The following is a 14,800-nucleotide window of genomic DNA, read 5'->3' on the forward strand; positions in this document are numbered from 1 at the left end:
AGATGGTAAAGAGTAAACAAATAAGACAACTTCAGTAGTTATAATAGTCTTGAAAACATATATTAGGTGGAGAAAGAGTAGAGTGGGGGTGGAAGGACTGAGCCTTTCATATAAAGAGAAAATCAGTTTTATAAATGGTGGTGAAAGGACATTCTGGGCACAGGGAACAGCACCCGCAAATGTCTTTTTCTGATTATTTTGAAGGAAGAATGGCAACAAATAGTCATGGACTCTGTACCAAATTAATGCCGACACCTCGTCTATGTCTTCTCTTCTAGGTTTGTTTCTGCGACACATGATCTTGGCCTACAGTAAGCTCTCTTTCAGTCAAGTGTTTAAACTGTACACTGCCCTTCAACAGTACTTCCAGAATGGTGAGAAAAAGACGGTGGAGGATGCTGATATGGAACTGGCCAGCAGAGAGGAGGGTGAAAGAAAAATGGAAAAAGAAGAACTTGACGTATCTATAAGGTAACTGGGGATTTTCTGGCAGGGATCACTTCCCTGTGAAGTGGCAGCATTACAGGAGCAGTAAGTTCTTACCACCCAGAGTTCATGTGCTGGCTGTCATCTTCCTGTCCCTCCAGACCCAGGAAGTTGACCCTAATGGGCTGCATCAGTAGGCTCCTTCCCCTCTGACTTCTTCTTCTTCTTCTTTTTTTTTTTTTTTCTGTCTCTTGTCTTTTTAGGGTCACACCCATGGCATGTGGAGGTTCCCAGGCTAGGGTTGAATCGGAGCTGTAGCTGCTGGCCTACACCACAGCCACAGCAATGCAAGATCTGAGCTGGGTCTGTGACCTGTGCCACAGTTCAGGGCAACGCCAGATCCTTAACCCACTGGGTGATGTCAGGGATCGAACCTGTGTCCTCATGGATACTAGTTGGGCTTGTTACCGCTAAGCCACAATGGGAACTTCCTCTTTTTTTTTTAATTAAAGAATTTTTTTTAAGTTTTTTAATAGTTTATTGAGGTATGCTCAACATAAAATAAAATGTACATATTTAAAGTGACAAATATATAATTAATGAAACCATCAGCACGATCAGAATAATAATAAACCCATCATGCTAAAAAATTTCCTCTTGCCCCTTGGTAATCCTTTTTTTTTTTTTTGTCTTTTCTAGGGCTGCTTTCCATGGCATATGGAGGTTCCCAGGCTAGGGGTCTAATCGGAGCTGTAGCCGCCGGCCTATGCCAGAGCCACAGCAATGTGGGATCCGAGCTGCATCTGCGACCTACACCACAGCTCACGGCAACGCGGGATCCTTAACCCACTGAGCAAGGCCAGGGATTGAACCTGCAACCTCATGGTTCCTAGTTGGATTCGTTAACCACTGTGCCACGACGGGAACTCCGGTAATCCATTCTTTATAGCTCTCCCCACAACCCCCTGCCCCATCTCCAGGCAACCATGGATCTGCTTTCTATCTCTATATATTATTTTACATTTTCCAAAAATTTTTTTGTTAATGTCCTTGTGTCTGTTTTAATAGGGAAGTAGTAGCAGATATTAGAAGCAAGGTAATAAAGGTTCACAGCTGGGCCCAAAGTATTTTCTTTTGGAATTTTCTAGAACTTAGTGGCAAACTAGATGCAAGGCCAGGAAGCACATCTCTGAGAGTCAGCTTGATGCCATGGCAATGAGGCAGTGCATGTTATAGTTTCTCGAGTCCTCCAAGCTGAGGTCTGCCTCACAGTGCCTGGCCTGCTCTCCCCTGACTTCTCACCTCGCTTGTGCCCTCTCACCATTCAGATCTCAGCCCCCATGTCCTCATGTAGGCCTTCGCTGACCACATATCTGAACTAACTCCATCATAAATACTTCCAGCTTTTTTACTTCCTTCATAGCTCTCCTCACTGAAGAACCTTTATTTACTTACTCATTTATGTCTGCCCTTGCTCCTCCTCAAGAGCTAAGACCCTTCTCTGTTGTATTTCACCTTATGTTACTTAATGCTTGGCTTGGAATGTCTGTGAACAGGTGTTGGATGAGTGAATGCAGACAATCAGAACACGTAGTCCATCGCCCACACTGGTAACCTGCGCCATTAAACCCTTTGTATTCACTTCCTTCCCTTCACTGGCTCATGTCTCCTCTTCTCCAGCTGTTCCTGGGATCACTCCTAAATAGACTACTTGTGTTTGGAGGGAAAACGTGTACGCGTGTGTATGTGTTTCCTATTTCCTGATCTCAAGGAGCCCACAGTCTTGTGAAGAAGACTGACGGGGCGGCAGGTCACTACGAGTAACAGTGTACTCAGAGCTGTGTGAGAAGTTGGGCCCTCCTGCTCTAAGTAGGCTGGCTCACCCCCTTGTGGGCTGGGGGGTGACTGTGTGTAGCCAGAGAATATTTCCCTGCAGTTCCTATGGGCGGCCTTTGTACGGTTATGTGATTTGTTCAACACATACTGGAGCAAGAAGACTATTGTACCAGTAAGTGCCGCCCCAAACTTACTCAGACTTGCTCACAAATGCTTCCCATTTAGTGGAAACCCTTGTAGGGTTGAGTCTGGCTCTGGAGTCAGACCCTTGGTTTTGAATTCCGGCTCCTCCACTTACTCCTTTGAGACCTTGGGCAAGTCACTCTCTGCCTCAGTTTTCTTTTGGCTGCATTCATGGCATATGGAAGTTCCCAGGCCAGGAATGGAACCTGTACCACAGCAACGACCTGAGCTGCTGCAGTGACAATGCCCGATCCTTAATCTTAGTGTCACAAGAGGACTCCTGCCTCAATTTTTTTATCTGCAAAATGGGACTCATGTCACCTCCTGAAAAGGTTGTTGTGAGAATTAAACGATACGTCTATATGAAGTGTTTAGAACTATGCCTGGTATTAGTAAGCATTGGACAAGTATTCCCTGTTCTCCAATTTCTCTTTTGTTACAGTCCCCTAATGAAGGCTGCTAGGAAACAATGTAATTTTTGTCCTTGCTACTATATATGCTTAAAGTAGCAGAATGTCAATTCTTCAGAAATGTTAAAATTCAGACTTTTCTTATTTAGGTTTGTCTTTCTCCTAAATTAATCTGGTTTGACTAGGTCTAACTGCATCGCTTTGTTTTTATCCTATTCTAAGAATTCATTTGTGTGTAATACAGTGTGTCTACTGTTAAGTTGTATGGTTTCAGAAAATAATATGCATTTAGTAAACTGAATTCCATCACTGAAATAAAAGAAAATATTATTTAAATGTTATTCTTATTAAGTGTTATAATTCTTTGTCCAAAAGGAAATGATTTCATTGCAAGATTTTTACAATTCCATAATATATATTTATATTCATTTCTTGTTTATTTTCATCACTTTAAGTATATTGTGCCACTCCCTTCTGGCCTGCAGAGTTTCTGTTGAAAAATCTGCCGATAACCTTATCAGGGTTGCCTTGTATGTTATTTGTTTTTTTCCCTAGCTTCTTTCAGTATTTTCTCATTGTCTTTAATTTTGGTCAGTTTGATTAATATGTGTCTTGGATGTTCCTCCTTGGGTTTATTTTGTATGGTACTCGTTGTGCTTCCTGGATTTAAGTGAGTGGTTCCTTTCCCATGTTAGGGAATTTTTTGGCTATTATCTCTTCAAATAATTTTTCTGTCCCCTTTGCTCTCTCTTCTCCTTCTGGCACCCCTATAATATGGATGTTGGTGCATTTAGTTGTCCCAGAGTTCTCTTAGACTGTCTTCATTTCTTTTCAATCTTTTTTCTCTTTTCTGTTCCACATCAGTGATTTCCACTAATCTTTCCTCCACTTTGCTTATTCATTCTTCTGCCTCCTGTATTCTGCTGTTGGTTGCTTCTAACGAATTTTTTATTTCGGCTATTGTATGTTGCATCTCTGCTTGCTTAAGTTTTAAATCTTGTATTTCTTTGCTCAGTGTTTGCTATAAATTATCAGTCTTTGCCTCCAGTTTATTTCCAATATCTTGCATCATCTTCACTATCCACAGTCTAAAGTCTGTTTCCTGGAGGCTCAGAAGCTCCAGATCACTTAGCTGTTTTTCTGGGGTTTTTTCTTTCTCCCTTATCTGAGTTATAGTTCTCTGCCTTCTCATTTTTATAGGTTTTTGGTGTGGTCTTCTTTTTGCAGACAATAGAGTTGTAGCCTCTCATACGTCTGATGTCTGCCCCCCTTGTGGCTGAAGTTGGTATGAGGGGTTTGCTGTAGGCTTCCTGATGGGAGGGACTGGTGCCTGCCCACAGGTTGGTGGGGCTGATTCTTATCCCTCTGGTGGGTGGGGCTTTGTCTTTGGGTGAGATTTGAGGTGGCTGTGTGCCTGGGTCGTCTTTAGGCAGCCTGTTTACTGAGGGGTAGGGCTGTGATCCCACCTGGATTATTGTTTGGCCTGGGACTTCTCAGCGCTGATGGGTGGGGCCATATTTTCCCAAAATGGCCACCTCTAGAGGAACACACGCTGCTGAATATTCCCGAGACCTCTGCTTCCCATGTCCTTCCCCCACAACGAGCCACAGTCAGCCCCTTTTTTCCCAGGAAATCCTCCAAGTACTGCAGTCAGGTCTGACCCAAATTCCTATGGAGCTTCTCCTTTGCCCTGGACCCAGTGCACATGAAAGCCTGTGTGCAGCTTTCAAGAATGGGGCTCTGTTTCCCCCAGTCTCGTGGAGCTCCTGTGCACAAGCCCCACTGGCCTTCAATGCAAGGTGCTCTGAGGGCTCTTTCTCCCACTGCCAGATTCCAGGTGTGGGGACCTGACGTGGGACTCAGAACTTTCACTCCTGTAGGTGAGTCTCTGTGAAACAGTTACTTTCCAGTCTGTGGGCTGCCCACCTGGCAGGTATGGGCTTGCTTATATTGTGTAATCACCCCTCCTGCCATCTTAATGTGGTCTCCTCTTTGTCTTTTGGAGTAGGATATCTTTTTTTAAAGTTTCCAGTTCCTTTGGTTGAAGGTTGTTCAGCATTTGGTTCTTGTTTCTTTTAAAAAGGAAGGTTTCATTCTTTTCTGTGTTCTTTTCTAATGTTTTATTGCATTATGAGAAGCTTCTCATAACCTTTCATTCCCTGCCTTCCTCCCTCCCTCCCTTCTTCCCTTCCTTTCTCTTTTTAGTTATTAGAATGTTTTTAGATCTCTTTTGTTCAGGGAAATTATTTTTCTTGCCCTAGAAATTTGTATTAAAGTAAGAAAGGCCAAAGTAATATTGGGTAGCTTGAAGATCTCCCATCCTACGATGAAATTATTTTGGTTTGAAAGTAGGGACCCACCTGTTAATTTAGAAGGGAGAGAATAAATATTTAGTGAACAAATGTTTATTAGCTGTTTTTAAAAAATCCAATTACAGGAGTTTCCAGTAGTGCAGTGGGTTAAGGATCCAGTGTTGTCACTGCTGTGCCTAGGGTTTGATCCCCGGTCCGAGAACTTCCTCATGCTGCAGGTGAGGCCAAAAAAAAAAAAAAAAAAAATCCCATTATGTAAGAAAGTGCAGACTGAAATTTAGCCTCAGCTTTTCATTTCTTCATTGTTGCTCTGGTGCAGCATTTGTTGCCTGCAACAAGAGAGGGGGCTTATAGTGTTATACTCCACCAGTTTGTAGGGGAGGCTCCAGGTCTGAAAGCTATTGGTGCTACACTTTCTCTGTGTTTCTAAGGACCTAATAAAAGTAGAAATTCTCTGGCAGTTCTTCACTTGTCAGTGATGTAATGTAAATCTCCCAAGTTCATTAATTTATTCAGTGAGTACTTATTCAGTACTTCTGGTGAACCAGGTGCTATGTTAGGAGCTGTGCTGTCAGCAAACAGGAGAAAGTCCCTGTCCTCATGAGGTTATGTGGAGAGCATCAGGTAATAGAGAAATAACTAAATAAGGAATGTGATTTCAGAAAGAGTCAGTGCCAGAAAGGAATGACCAGGATGCAAGGATGCAGGGTAATTGGGTGCTGTGAGGGAAGGGCCCTTTAAGACCGGGAGCCAGGCGACCAAGAAGCCAGCCCTGAGAAGAGTCATCAGAGTGTGTGGCAGGCTATCAGCTCCCAAGACTGGACAAGCTGATGTGCTGGAGGGACTGAAGGAGGACAGTGTGGCTGGGGCATACGAGCTGGAGAAGAGGAGCTGGGTCACCCCTCTGGTCACACATCTTGGAAGGGTTTTGGTCCTCGTGGCCCTCTAGGGTGTTGAGTAACTGTTCCCTGTCTCATCCCATCCCCTGCCTTTGTTCCATCACTACCTTGCTCAGCAATCTACAGAGGTTCACAGAGTCTCCCAGCCTGGTGTCTGAGGCCTTCCGCAGTTGACCTTTCTGAGATTAATTTCTCTTTCTTACCTTGGATCCTTTATCCTAGGCAAGCACCTCTGTCCCTCTAACAGGCTTGATGTATTCCCATTCCTTTTTTTTTTTTTTTTTTTTTGGTCTTTTTTAGGGCTGAACTCGCAGCATATGGAGGTTCCCAGTCTAGGCGTCCAGTCGGAGCTGTAGCTGCTGGCCTACCCCATAGCCATAGCCACACCAGATCCAAGCCCCATCTACAACCTACACCACAACTCAGGGCAACGCAGGATCCTTAACCCACTGAACGAGGCCATAGGTGGAACCTGCATCCTCATGGATACTAGTCAAATTTGTTTCCACTGAGCCACCAAAGGAACTCCTGTTTTCCCATTCTGCATCTTTCATTTTCCTTTCCTGGAATGCCTTCTTCCTTCCTCATCCTTTCCTCCACTCCTCTCTAGCTTTCAGGCTCCTCACCACTCCAGCAGGAGTAATTTATCCCTTTTCTAAGTGCAGAGATCATATTCATATTTGGTGTTTGTTGTTTACTGTCATCTTTACACACGGGCTGCCCTTAGCCTTCACCAAGACTCTAGGTCCATTAACACACTATTTTCCTCGGGGACCTAGACTTGGGTCCCCCTCACCCTGCCACCACCCAACTTTGTTGATTTTTTTTTTGGCCATGCCCATAGCATGTGAATGTTTCTGGGCCAGGGATTGAACCCAAAGCACAAGAGGGATCCAGGCTGCTGCAGTGACAACACTGGACCCTTACCCACTGCACCGCAGGAGAGCTCCTTTTTTTTTTTTTTTAAAGATTGTTTAATAATAATAATAACAAAATATGTATATTTAAAAAATTTCAATTACAGTGGGCAAGTTAAGCCCTTTAGAGGAGTATCCAGGGTCCTTTTTCAAATCTCATGAATGCCATATACTGTCATCACGTTAAAAATGCATATTTTGCATATAGTTTTACAAGGTTCATGAATGCCTTAAAGCCCATCCATAGACCCAGGTTAAATGCCTTTGATCTATGGAGCACTTGTAAGTCTAAAATTCTTTCTCAATTGGTAAGTGGATTCATAAACAAGGTATATTTGAGTCCTTTTCCTATATAAGTAGCCATCTTCCTAAATTGAATACTTCTGTGGCTTTTTTAGGACCGCATCCTCAGCTTATGGAGGTTCCCAGGTTAGAGGTTGAATCGGAGCTGTAGCTGCTGGCCTATACCACAGCCACAGCAATTCAGAATCAGAGCTGTATCTGTGACCTACATCACAGCTCACGGGCAACGCCAGATCCTTAACCCACTGAGGGAGGCCAGGGATTAACTCACTTCCTCATGGATACTAGTTGGATTTGTTTTCACTGCACCACAATGGGAACTCTTGTGGCTCTTTAAGAGTTACTTGCTCTGGCATGTATTTGAGGCCTTGAGGAAGCAAAGGAGGAACCAGTAAAAGGATGGTTTGGCCATGGTATCTTTACTTGCTCTTCCCAAGCTTGTTCACTTTGGCCACTGTTCCCACCATGGAAGCCAGAGCCAATTTTTTTTTTTTTTTACTTGTTTATGTATGTATGTATGTATGTATTTTTATTTATTTATTTTTCCGCTGTATAGCATGGGGACCAAGTTACACATACATGTATATATACTTTTTCCTCCCATTATTGTGTTGTGATGTAAGTATCTAGACACAGTTCTCAATGCTACACAGCAGGATCTCATTGTAAATCCATTCCAAGAGCAATAGTTTGCATCCATTAACCCCAAGCTCCCGATCCCTCCCACTCCCTCCCTCTCCCCCCGGGCAGCCAAAAGTCTATTCTCCAAGTCTATGATTTTCCTTTCTGTGGAAACGTTCATTTGTGCTGTATATTAGATTCCAGCTATAAGTGATATCATATGGTATTTGTCTTTCTCTTTCTGACTTATTTCACTCAGTACGAGAGTCTCTAGTACCATTCATTTTGCTGCAAATGGCATTATGTCATTCTTTTTTATGTCTGAGTAGTATTCCATTGTGTATATATACCACATCTTCCTAATCCAGTTGTCTGTTGATGGACATTTGGGTTGTTTTCCATGTCTTGGCTATTGTGAATAGTGCTGCAATGAACATACGGGTGCATGTGTCTTTTTTAAGGAAAGCTTTGTCCGGATGTATGCCCAAGAGTGAGATTGCTGGGTCATATGGTAGTTCTATGTATAGATTCTAAGGTATCTCCATACTGTTCTCCATAGTGGTTGTACCAGCTTGCATTCCCATCAACAGTGTAGGAGGGTTCCCTTTTCTCCACACCCCCTCCAGTGTTTGTTATTTGTGGACTTATTAATGATGGTCATTCTGACTGGTGTGAGCTGTTATCTTATGGTAGTTTTGATTTGCATTTCTCTAAGAATCAGGGATGTTGAGCATTTTTTTTATGTTCTTGTTGGCCATCTGTGTATCTTCATTGGAGAACGGTCTATTCAGGTCTTTTGCCCATTTTTCAATTGGGTGGTTGGCTTTTTTGCTGTTGAGTTGTATAAGTTGCTTGGATATCCTAGAGATTAAGCCCTTGTCCATTGCATCGTTTGAAACTATTTTCTCCCATTCTGTAAGTTGTCTTTTGGTTTTCTTTTTGCTTTCCTTTGCTGTGCAAAAGCTTGTCAGTTTGATTAGGTCCCATTGGTTTATTTTTGCTCTTATTTCTGTTGCTTTGGGAGACTGACCTGAGAAAATATTCATGAGGTTGATGTCAGAGAGTGTTTTGCCTCTGTTCTCTTCCAGGAGTTTGATGGTGGCCAGAGCCAAATTTGATCTTCGTTTATAATAAATGTGTTTGCCTTCTTTTGCAGCAGTTTCGCTTTGCCTGATTCTGGTTTTCTCTTTCTCTTTTTATTAATCTTATTGTTCTTGAGTCCTTTCTTATAGGCTACCTCAACTCTTTTTGGGGAAAGGGTTAAAGTAAATAAAGCATTTGGTAACACTGAGCATCATGGACCTTAGAGGAGGAGGGTGGGACCAGGCATGGTGTGTCCCATTTCATTCAGAGTCTCACCTGTCTCGAGCCCTTTTGTGTACAGCCGTATTCATTTCAAGCCTTGGGCTTCCTTACTTTGAGGGCTATGGTAAGAGAAAAGGGCGTCTTATTACCCAGGCACTTTTCCATTTGAGAACTTGGCCCGTGAATTTTTTTTCCATTTCCTTCTAGGTCACTGTTGTCTCACTGATTTTTTTGATGCCAGGGCGGGGCTGGTCCTTGGCAGCTCTACTACTTGCAGAATCTGATCTGCTGCCTCGTACCAGAAATGAAAGCGGGAGTTCCTGTCATGGCTCAGTGGTTAACGAATCTGACTAGGAACCGTGAGGTTGTGGGTTCGAGCCCTGGCCTTGCTCAGTGGGTTAAGGATCTGGCATTGCCGTGAGCTGTGGTGTAGGTTGCAGACGTGGCTCAGATCCCACGTTGCTGTGGCTCTGGTGTAGGCCGGTGGCCACAGCTCCGATTGGACCCCTACCCTGGAACCTCCATATGCACAGGAGTGGCCCAAGATATGGCAAAAAGACAAAAAATAAAAAAATTAAAAAAAAAAACAAAAGCAGGAGAATATTAGAGCAGCTCTTCCCAAAGTGTTTCCTATGGAATGCTAGGGCTTCTTGAGAGATGTGAGGAAAAGATTCTTTGTTCAGTTGAGTTTGGTATATGGTACATTAAACAAAAGTGAATGAAATGTCTCTCTGTTAGATTTCTGTAATGTGTGTCATGAATCCCCAAGGAAGAGAGCATACAACTTTCCCCAAGTGTTTTAACCTCAGAAGCATTTTTTTTTCCTTCTAGAATACTCATTTACATATTGTTTGCATGAAACAGCATGAGAACTGCTATATTAGAGTGCTTATAAAAATATTATTGATGAATAAATGTTGATTTTTATACTTATTGTCATCCTACGTAGAGAAGCCATTGCTTCAGAGTCATGTGGCAAAAGGGTATTATTCATCCTTTGCTCTTTAAATAAGACTATTTTATATTGTACAAACATAGATTTCTTAAATCTATATTTATAGGAGTATATGTCTTGTTTAGTCTATGTAATCTGAACTTTTAGGCAAACGGCTATTTCTTAAATGAGCCTTCTTTTTCCTGTTTTTGTTTTTTGTTTTTTTTTTTGGTTTTTTGGCTGAGCCTCGGCATGCAAAAATTCCTGAGCCAAGGATCCAACCTGAGCCATGGCAGTGACAACACTGAATCCTTTACTGCTAGGTTACCAGGGAACTCCTCTTTTTCTTGAACAGAACACTATTTTGTATGTGTATAGAGGAGTTAGAAACTCTTTCTTCATTCATTTCCTAATGTGCCTGGGCATGGACTGGCTGTTCACATGCAAATGCAAGTAAGAACAGCCAAGTGTGACAGTGCTAGATGCTGTGATAAGTATCTCTGGAAGGCAGTGGGAGCTCAAATGAGAGATGTCAGGAGAGATTCTTGCAGGATATGGCACTTGAAGTATTCTGAATGACAGATGGTACCACAGTTCAACAGTGGATGGAAAAATAGGCTCTGTAAGTTGAGGAAGCAAGGGAAGGGGAGCCAGGACTGGCAATTTGGCATGATAGCAGATTGTAAGGAGTTCACCAGGGCTGGGGTGTAGGTGAGAAAGCAAAGGTGGAGGAGAGGGGTAGGACTGCTCAGGAAGCATTGCACCTGCCCTGCTGAGCAGTGTGGACTTTATTCTGGAAGGTGATGGGGTACCACAGAAGGGCTTTAAATCAGGGATGACAGACTAGGCATTTTAGATCATGCTGAGGGCTGTGTAGAGTTGAGACCTAAATCTGTCTGTAATTGTGTGGACTTTGGCAGGTCATTCAGCATCACTTTTTAAGTATGTCTTTTCTAATTCCTAAGAAGAGAGAATTTATTTTAATAGTTTTTAATCTCTTATGATGCAAAATTGATTTGACTTTGTAAGCACTACCATCTATACTATTGTGCAATTCTTTATTATTTTTGTTTTATTTTTTCCAGAGAAGAGGAGGTGTCTTGCAGTGGGCCTCTGTCCCAAAAACAAGCAGAATTTTTTCTTTCTCAACAGGTATGTTGGTTCTGTAATTTGTCCTGAACTCTTTTTAATCCAGTGACATTATATGTTATATGTTTGTTACATGAGTAGGTTTATTTGTGAAGAGGCATTATCTCTTATTCCTGGACCTTTTTTCTTCACTAAATGCAATTATAGTTCTGTGTCTCTTCTCATTTTGTGTGTGATTTTATTTCTCTATTAGAGTTGTAATGCAGATTCATTTAGTAATGGTGTGTGGCCAGCACAGCCCCAAAATGTGATTTAGAAGACTTACTTCCCTTTTCCCAACATTTTATCATGGACATTTTCAAACAGAAGTAAAAATGGAAAAGCACTGTACAGTGAATATCTGTATGTCTATCATCTAGATCCTGCAATTAATATTTTCTTCCATTTATCATATATCTGCTTGTCTAGCTACCACTTCATCTTATTGTTTGACACATTTCAGGTTGCACACATTAGTCCTCTTTACTCCAAACTCTTCTGGTGGTTTTTTTTTTTTTTTTTTTTTTTTTTTAACTTTTTTTTTTTTTTTTTAGGGTCACACCCACAGTTTTTGGAAGTTCCCAGGCTAGGGCTTGAATCTGAGCTGCAGCTGCTGGCCTATGACAGCCATGGCAACACTGGATCTGAGCTGTGTCTGCTACCTACATCACAGCTCATGGAAATGCTGGATCCTTGACCCGCTGAGTGAGGCCAGGGATCAAACCCACATACTCATGGATACTGGTCGGGTTCTTAACCTGCTGAGCCACAATGGAAACTTCAGTTTCTCGTGTTTTTGAACCATATTCTTTCATTTTTTTTTTTTCTTTCTCCGTTTTTTCCCCCATTTATTTATTTATTTATTTATTTATTTTTTTGTCTTTTTGCCATTTCTTGGGCCGCTCCCTCGGCATATGGAGGTTCCCCAGCTAGGGGTCCAATTGGAGCTGTAGCCACCGGCCTATGCCAGAGCCACAGCAATGCGGGATCCGAGCCGCGTCTGCAACCTATACCACAGCTCACGGCAACACCGGATCGTTAACCCACTGAGCAAGGGCAGGAACCGAACCCGCAACCTCATGGTTCCTAGTCGGATTCGTTAGGAACCCTGCGCCACGACGGGAACTCCATCTCTTTCTTTCTTTCTGTAACACAAGCTGAATATTTTTCTTCCATGTAATTTTTACCATAGAATTTTGATTTTTGCTCTACTTTCCTACTTTTCCCTAATTTTTTAAATGAATTTTCTTTCTTTAGAAAGATGTAATGTTTAGATCTAGCTGCAGGTGATAGAATCACCCCTGTAGATGAATTTTAAACAGGTTAGAAAAACCCGTCTAGACAATTGGTTCACTGTAGAGGAGAAAATACAACTGGATCCTCACCTCATTTTTGCACCTCAGTACTTTACAGGTGGATTAAAAGCTTAAATGTAGACATTTAAAGTTATAATTAGACTAGAAGGAACTGTATATTAACCTTTAACTGATCTCTGGGTGGGGAAAGACTTTCTGAACATAAAAGCTGTGGAAGAAAAGATGTAGGAGAAGATCATTTGACTTTTCAGCATAAAATTAAAAACGTCTGCATGTCAGTACGTGTTCTAACAAAATTAACAGTCAGATGACAAAATGGGGGAAAGGATTTGCAATACATACTACAAAGGGTTAATACTTTTGCTTTAAAAATTGTATTTTCAAAGACCATTTGATGATGAGACAAAGTTTATAATATGTTATTAAATGAAAAGAACAAGTAATAAAATGATATAGTCACCTTTTCTTAAAAGGGCGTGTACACATGCATATGTGTAAACACATACATAAATATATGTATACACACACAGAAAAAAGACTGGCATAAGATACATTGGCATAAAAAATAGTGTTACTTCTGGGTGGAGAAATTACAGATGGTTTTTGTTTTTCTTCTGTGTGCTTTTCTGTATTTTTGGAATCTCCTCTAATAGTAATTAATTAAAATGGAACTAGAAATTGTTACTTACAAATCAAAATTTGTCTAGGTAAAATTGAAGAGTCTATAACCCAGTTACATACTAATAATTAATTTAGAAATAGTTTTTCCACATATTTTATACAACTGTTGCTGGTACCATCCATATGAATCGAATAACCAGGAGCAGGGCAAGTGTGTGCCTTTAGGCCCTTTGCTGGGCGAAGATACACACTTCCTGCCTTGAAGGCACTTAGAGTCTAGGAGTGCGTATGTGTATGTGTGTGTGTATGTATGTGTGTATGTGTGTGTGTATGTGCTTGCATGTTTGCACTTTTAATTTAATTTGATAAGTACTGCCCAAGAGTTAGTGCAGGGGCTTATGGGACCATGTAGGTGTTTATAGGGCTTTACCTAGTTTAGAAGGTGATAGACGCAGGTGGCTGAAGTCTAAATTGGGCCCTGAAGGCTGAGCAGGAGTTTGCATAGAAGAGTAAGCGGATGGGGACAGTGGTTGGGGGGCTTAGAATTCCAGAAAGAGAAAACAGTGTTCTACATGGTCAAGAGGAGAGTGTAGGTGCAGAAAAGAAAGTCATCAGATGATGCCATTTAGTATGCATTTCCCTGCGTTTATTGGCCATTTCTAGTATGTTGTCCTTTTAAAATTTCAGGCTTCTTTGCTAAAGAATGATGAGACCAAAGCCCTCACTCCAGCTTCTTTGCAGAAAGAATTGAACAACTTGTTGAAATTTAATCCTGATTTTGCTGAAGCGGTGAGTCTTTCCTAAAATTTATTGGCCAGTTGGACAGCAGGGACTAGACTGCTCTTCCTTTTGAGTTGTCATGCAAATGGGGATTCGTCCGTTGACCCAGATTCTTGGAAAGAAATCAAGTTATTGGCAAGAAAACAGTTCAGCCTAAGTTGCAAAACTTTCCCTCCCACCCTCATTCCTGGGCCAGTAGGGATTTCTTTAGACTATTGGTATTCTTTTTCACTCATCTATCTGATGTTTTGATGTGTGGCCTAGAGATGATAGACTAGACTGGTTAAAAAAAATTTTTTTTTAATTATAGTTGATTTACAGTGTTGTGCCAATTTCTGCTGTATAGCAAAGTGACTCAGTCATATGTATATATACATTCCTTTTCCTGTATTACCTTCCAGCATGGTCTGTCTCAAGAGATTGGATATGGTTCCCTGTCCAATTTTTTTTTTTTAATTTGAGGCCTAAAAATTATTTTCTTTTCTCCTTTTTTGGTCAAGTTTTTTTTTTTTAATTAAAATAATTCCGTTTCTTGTTGGATTTTTAACCTGAGAACTTTCTTTTTTCTTTTTTCTTTTTTTTTTGTCTTTTTGCCATTTCTAGGGCCACTCCCGCGGCATATGGAGGTTCCCAGGCTAGGGGTTTAATCAGAGCTGTAGCTGCCAGCCTACGCCAGAGCCACCGCAATGCGGGATCTGAGCCATGTCTGCGACCCACACCACAGCTCACGGCAACGCCGGATCCTTAACCCACTGAGCAAGGGCAGGGACCGAACACACAACCTCATGGTTCCTAGTCGGATTCGTTAA

At 41.7% G+C, this 14,800-nt stretch overlaps 1 protein-coding gene across 2 annotated transcripts in view; it reads left to right on the forward strand.

Moving 5' to 3' along the window:
* ANAPC5 (anaphase promoting complex subunit 5) overlaps window positions 1-14,800 on the forward strand; it is a 46,740-nt gene that overhangs the window by 4,493 nt on the left and 27,447 nt on the right. For both annotated transcript variants that reach the window (XM_001929287.5, XM_013982845.2), the window contains exons 4-6: window positions 279-471; window positions 11,232-11,298; window positions 13,899-14,000. In XM_001929287.5, the coding sequence (XP_001929322.1) occupies window positions 279-471; window positions 11,232-11,298; window positions 13,899-14,000 (362 nt within the window). The remainder of the gene's footprint in view (window positions 1-278; window positions 472-11,231; window positions 11,299-13,898; window positions 14,001-14,800) is intronic.

Source organism: Sus scrofa, chromosome 14 (genome assembly GCF_000003025.6).
Source record: "Sus scrofa isolate TJ Tabasco breed Duroc chromosome 14, Sscrofa11.1, whole genome shotgun sequence".
Taxonomy (NCBI): domain Eukaryota; kingdom Metazoa; phylum Chordata; class Mammalia; order Artiodactyla; family Suidae; genus Sus; species Sus scrofa.